Source organism: Gavialis gangeticus, unplaced genomic scaffold (genome assembly GCF_001723915.1).
Source record: "Gavialis gangeticus isolate Ggan-Ray unplaced genomic scaffold, GavGan_comp1, whole genome shotgun sequence".
Taxonomy (NCBI): Eukaryota; Metazoa; Chordata; order Crocodylia; family Gavialidae; genus Gavialis; species Gavialis gangeticus.
The window spans coordinates 65,890,589-65,897,290 of record NW_017729030.1 but is presented as its reverse complement, the minus strand read 5'-3'; the positions used below and the strand labels follow the sequence as shown (position 1 = coordinate 65,897,290).

The window sequence follows — 6,702 nt, the reverse complement described above, 5'->3', positions numbered from 1 at the left end:
GGAACTAAAATTGCGTATTGCAAAATATTGAGGTTTCATGTTTAGGATGATAAGTCATGTGATTTTACTATATCTTAAGTTGCCAACTTAGCTTTACTCTAGAGAGCATCCGTTGCTGCAGTGTTTTTTGTATTTTTTTTTTTTTCAAAAAAGGAAGGAAGAAAAGAAAATTGTGCAATGTGTGTTAATGCCTACACCATGCCGAGGAGACGCTTACCAGTAAATAATCTGTGTATTCCCGAGGTAAGATATTGTTTCTGCTTTCCCTGCACAGTGCTGCTGCAGCACGGAGCCGATCCGAACATTCGGAACACTGATGGGAAATCAGCCCTGGACTTGGCAGACCCTTCAGCAAAAGCTGTACTCACAGGTAAGATACATAAGTCTCTAGATAATTGTTTTCTGTACATGGTTGTTCAACATCTTAAAACCTTCTGCCTTTTGTTTATTTACCATATAAAGACAGGAAAAATGTGGGTGTTGTTATCAGATTCTTTACTGAGTTGATGTAATTGTCATTAATTGCTGTGCAGTCAGAGGTTAGAATTATTTGTTTTACTTCTTACAGTGAATTCCAGCACTAGAAGACACAGGTCATTTATTCACTGTATTTTTATCAGTACCCTACATATGGGTTGAATTGCAGACCTTCCACCACTGCAAAAAAATCAGGTTTATTTTTTTAAGACCTTCACTATTGAGCAGGCAAGGACATTTGTATTACTATAAAAGTAGGTATGATCTGAAATACAACCTGCTACATTATTGCCTAGATCAATAGTTGCATTATTTCCTACAGATTAATGTGCTGCCTCTTCTTCCTCTTCATAATTAGTCATTTAGAATTCTTTGTCATCCATCAACTGTTCCCTTTCTATGGATTATTAACCAAACCATAAAAGAATATTTTGTATGAAAACATTTTACCTATGTAATTATTTTTCTAGAACTGCATTTTTATATAGATATATATAGATAGTTCTAAATAGTTTACTATATCAATTAACATTAAAATATAAATGTAAATCCTGTTTAGCTGTATTTTGAGAATTCATATATCATCTTGTCCTGGCTTGGTTCTGAGTGAGTTTTGCAAAAGAGAGGATAAATTAAGTAAGCTTAGATAAAAAGATTTGATTAGGCAAGGAGTGAAATTAAACAACTGATCCTGATTGTAAAAAAACAAACAAAAAAAAGACAATCCGCCCCCTAAAAAATACCAAGCCATTTTCTTCCCCCCACCTCCCCCACAGCACTTTGTTGATTTGTCTTTGCCCTTTTCTGTCCTGTAAATTTTTAGTTGATACACTAATGTAAGCTCACGTTCTTTTTTCAGACTGTACTCAGGCGCAGAACATCGAGCTGCCTTCACATTCGGTTAGAAAACATTTTCCCTACCTTTTTCCCAGGGCAGTGACTATTCCATAATATTCACTGCAGAGCTTTAGATAACTGAGAGTTGTTGTTTTTGTTTGTTTTTTGTAACAAAGCACTTCAAACACGTAAGAGTTAGTTTAATTACTCAGCATGAAATTTAAACAAACTCTTATAGTCTTTAACACTAATATTAACTCTGATAATCAGGTTAATCTGATTTTTGTCAGTTAATAAAAGGGTAGAGTTATACAAACTCTGAACACAGGTAACTCCATTAGGGAATCAAAGTGAGTGGAAACAGATTAACATATATAGAACATTTAATTAAAACAACTTTGAAAATTTACAGCTTTGGGACTACTTTCTCAGCAGCTCTTCAGGCTGTCCCAGAAGTCCAACTGCAGGTGGCAGCAAACAGAATTAGGAAGAGTTTTTACAAAGGTGACCTCACTGTGAGGCTGGTTCATTCACCATTTTAAGTCCATGGGAATCTTTCTGTTAACTTCAAGTGGCATTTATTAGGCATCATGCACTTAGTGAAGGAGAAAACAGTCTGTAATAGTAAACAGGTATGTGTGAGCTGGAGGAGGCCTGCAGAATGTAGCTTATAGCAAGCAGTTATTGCATTATGGAGCAGTTCAGACACAGTTTGTTTTGCCTTGTTCCCTCCTGCAGGAATACTGAGTTGTTGTAGTACTAGGGGGATATGTTTCCAAACTGAAGAGTGCTAAAGGATCACATTGAAACCCATCAACCTCAAATATAAATAGAACGGTAGTTGCTTTTTCTCTTCCTTGGTGGGTTAAAATTCAGTTGTTTTAATTGATCACCTTAGCAGGGAAGGTTTGTAGTTCATCAGCTCTGTCCTCAAGGTGGCTCTAGGCTGTACTTGTTGGCCTTTGGCTTTTGAATTGGACAGTGTACATGTGTTACAGCTGTTTTTACTGGATCCGTATCATGTTTTCCAGCTGAAATGTGACACAGTATATTAAAAAGGCTGCAACTGGAAACCACCTAAATTAAACCTTTCTTGTAATGACTTAATTTTTGTGGAGATGACTCATCTGTAGTACAGTTTCTCTGGTAGGCTTTTATTTGGTATTTTATCTCGTAGGCATGCATTTCTGATATATTGTACTTTCTGAGGCTCTCCTCTTCCCTTTGGTTCAAGGGGATTTGAGGAGAATTTTTTCATGCATCTAGCTTCAGAACAGTCCTTGGCAGTAGCATCCTTCTTCAATCCAGTATAGCAAACAGTGCTTTAGGAGGTATTAAATAAGAGTAATACTAAGTTGTTTACTTACCATTGAATACTACAAATACTACATTTTAAGCATTAAGTATAGGCCTAGCACTCCGAGTAAGGGCAAAGATAAACCTCCCGTTGGCTTTAATTGGAATGAACTTAGACCAAACCTATGTTCTTCATGATGCTTATATGCTTAGAGAACTCACTTCTTAAAGTGATGTTTTCCCTGTAGTATACTCTGGATACCTTTAAAAAAAACCCCAAAAACAACCCTCCCAAAAAACCCTCAACTGTACACCTATTATTACCCTTCTCAGCGCATTGATGATAGTTTGTATGAGTGTGAGATTCTTCTTACACGATCAGTTATTTTGAAAAAGTTTTTACATACAGTAAAAGCACTTCATTAGCTGGAAAACTATTAACGGGCATCCAAGCGATGCAGCAAAAGCAAAACTGGAAGTACCACTTCCGGGGGATTTCCCGTTTTGCTGCTGCGAGCTGAGTTTTTCTTTGCCACTTTTCCAGCCCATGGCCCAGGGCAAAACAGCCTGTGCTGGGAAAAAACAGCCTGCGCGGGGCCCCCCTCCATGTCCCCCGGCACACTGATGCTGGGGAGTGCACCAGACGGCGCACATTTGATTAACCGGAATATTTGATTAACTGGCATCCCCCACTCCCAGGGGATGCTGGATAACAGAGCTTTTACTGTAGTAAGTTTCACCCATTAATGTTATGTGCTGTTGAAAGTAAGTTTCAGTAGTGACCTTTTTGTGAACTACCAATTAGAAGGAGAAAGTAATAGAGAGAAGTCATCAATTTGCTGGCTAAACCATAAAATAAATACTTCAGTTAGATTTATGATAGAAGAAAAACCCTACATTTGCACAATAATGGGAGTTTCAGAGTTTCTTACTATGTAAATTGCATTTCCAGCAGTATTAGGCAAGGTGGCAGCAAATGTTATATCCACAGTGATGCTCCACCATCCTTGCATCCTAGTCTAGGTGAGTATATATAGTACCTTTTCCTTCCAAGTTAATATAATGCAATGACTTCCAGTTTCTCTTCTACAATTCCTTACAATATGTTTTTGTACAAATGAAACGTAATGCAAGGTACGGGCTGATTTTATAACAGATTAAACTTCAGATTACCATTTCCAAAAATGCAATGAAATATAACATTGTTATCTACTTAATGGGTTATACGTAGGGTAACCACATGTCCCAGTTTGGCTGGGATAGTCCCAGATTGCATAGGCTGTCCTCGCATCCTGGCTGATTAGTAAAAATTTAAGCAAAAGTCCTGGATTGGTGCCTGCCCACACATACCTGGTCCAGCTCTTCCTGAGTTCTTGCTGGAGGCGGGGGGCAGACTGAGCTGGGCACTGTTTGTTCCTTGTGCCCAGGGCAGGGATCTGGTGGGGAGTGGGGAGAGTGCTGCTGTGAGTACAGGCTACTTTTCCCATGTCCAAGTCATCTGCTTGAAGCCTAGTGGACTCAGTATCAGGAAATGGCTACCGCCATGTGGAACCCAGGTGAGGGCAAGGTTTCTCGGTTGGGCAGAGGGGAGGGAGACAGAATGGCTTGGACGCCTGCCCTGAGGAGCGTGGATGTCCCTCCCCCCTTCTGCCCGTCCACTTGCCAGGGACCAGTGTTTTGAGGGAGGTTGGGGGATGGCTCTGTGCTCTGCCATAGGGCTGTGGCCCTGGCTGGCTCCGTCCCCCTAGGCCTGGGTGCTCTGTATGATTCAAATTAAAAGTTCAGTTGCTTACTTTTTATTGCTTCTGCCTGGTGCACCATGCCGCTTTGCCTCTGCCTCCATCTGCGGCAGTGCCACTAACCTGGGGGAAGGGTCAGTGTCCCAGATTTCCCATGGTCCCATATAGTCACCCTAGTTATAGGTGTTAAACAACTAGCTTTAGCACTTGAAAATTCTAATATTATAAAAGCCTAAGTCTGTTTGCCTGTCTGTTTGTAACATTTTATTTGCACTCTGATTGGCTGACAGAAACAGCCAGTTATAGTGCTCCAAGCTTGGGGGAGCACCACCATGATTCCGAAGCCACGCTGAGGACTGGACAGACGGTGGGGGAGCGGAGGCCAGCACTGCTGGCCTTAGCTCCCCCACTCCACTCCCTGCAAAAGGCAGAACAGCAGCATGGGGTGTTAGGTGGCAGCACTCCATCCCAGCCCCCTCCCTGTCCCTGCCCCCCTGCATTCTTGACGGGCAGTTGGCTCGTAATTTCATACTGATCCAGTGCAGGGACACTATTCTTCTACCTTCATTGAAAAACAAGCTTTCTTCTGGATATAACCACATCATCTGTACAGTAAGTGAAGTGTTTAATGCCTATAGTTTGTGTTATCTCTGCTTTGTTAAATTTATGTCTGTGTTAACAAAATACAGCCACCAGACTGTTCCACCAGACTGGCCAAAGAAGGTCTATTATCATTTTCCCATAAAGCTCAAATGGGGATTTAGTGTCTAATTTAAAATACCCTCTGTCTTTGAAAACAAAGTAGGTTATATGTAGGGTGGCCATACATCTTTGTTGAGCTTGGACAGTCCTGGATTTTGGAGGCTGGTCCGGCCAGCTGGTGAGAATTAAAATGAATGTTCTGGAAACTCATAGGTGTGGGGCACTGTCTGATGGGGAGGCAGAACAGTGTAGTGTAGCATGGTGTACCAGGCAGGTGGGCAGGAAGGCACCACAATTCTGCCTGCACCTCTGTCTGGAGCAGTGTTGCTGACTTGGGAGAGTGAATGGGGGGAGGGAGGTGGGGGAGGCAGTGTCCCCTATGTCCCGGATTTTCTTATGGTCAGCCTAGTCGAATGCATATATTCTAGTCTTCTGGAGTAATTTCTTAGCCAACTTTTTCTAGAATGTAAGCTGTTTTTAAATTTGTAACTTCAGAGAGGGACTGATCTTTGTTTAGCACTTTTCAGAGCGGGCCCAAATCCTCAATAGGGCTTCTGAGAACTACTGGAGAGCAGATGATATCAGCCCTTAATCATTGCACTGCTCTGCTTATCTCCACTCTGAAGAGTAATATTCCTTTAATATTTCTTTTATGTAGTAAGTGTCTAATTAATTGACAAAATTCACTACTTGTTTTAAATTTTCAGGTAATTTACCTTCCCCCTCTTATTGCCTGCTCTTCACAGATGTTTCTTGCATGTAATTTGCCCCTTTGTATTTGTTCAGTTGCCAAGCCTTGGAATATAAAATAGACTTCTTCATAGGTGATGGTACTAGAAAGGAGAAACCCAAACCTGAACATCTTTGGTCCTTTCTCCAGATAAAAGGAAATTTTTTTAGGAAGTTGTTCCTTGGTTATTAACTGATTTCACTTTCCAGGTTAAAATGTTAACCATAGGTGGCAGAAGGCAGGTACTAGCTGGGCTTAGCCCCCACCCCTCAAAATGCAGGGCAGTGGTAGGGCCACAAGGCAGCCTGGCTGTGGGCTTCCAGTGGCTGCATCAGGGTTGGGGAGGGGTGCGCACACAGCAGTGAGGGAGGGAGTGGGGCTGGGGCAGGTGCTGCAGAGCCATGGTGGGGTGTGGGACTGAACCATGAGTGGCTCATTCGAGGGGGTGTGGCTCCTGCTGCTATGTACATCCTAGGTGGGCATGAAGGGCATGTGCCCCCCAGATCTGTGTGGGGCAGGGCAGGCTGGGGCTGAGGCTGTTGGCCTCTTCCTGGTGGCGTGGGGGCTAGGCCGGGGTGTACTCAGGGCAGGTGGAGGCGGTGCTGGGAGGAAAGCTACAGGGGTGCTGCAGCCACTGCAAAATTTACCATAGCCCCCCCTGTAGTTGCCTCCCCCTTCCCTGCACTGGGCACCTCCTGGAGAAGCCATTCGCAGCTGTGTCCCATGCTCCGCCTTGGTTGTGCAGGGCCTGCCCCTGCCCCACTCCCTCCCTCACCACTGTGTTGGGGGTGCATATTGAGGCGTCAGTGATGAGGGAGGGAGCAAGGCACAGGTAGGAAGCAGGGGCTGGGATGAGTGGGGCCCTGGTTGGGCTGGGTGGTAGGATAAGTGGAGGTCTGGGGGCTGTGTGCCCCCCCCCCC

General features: G+C 43.3%; 1 protein-coding gene across 1 annotated transcript in view; it reads left to right on the top strand.

The window, feature by feature from the left end:
- TNKS (tankyrase) overlaps positions 1 to 6,702 on the top strand; it is a 264,386-nt gene that overhangs the window by 46,310 nt on the left and 211,374 nt on the right. The window contains exon 3 of the mRNA XM_019521853.1: positions 275 to 370. Coding sequence (XP_019377398.1) covers positions 275 to 370 — 96 coding nt within the window. The remainder of the gene's footprint in view (positions 1 to 274; positions 371 to 6,702) is intronic.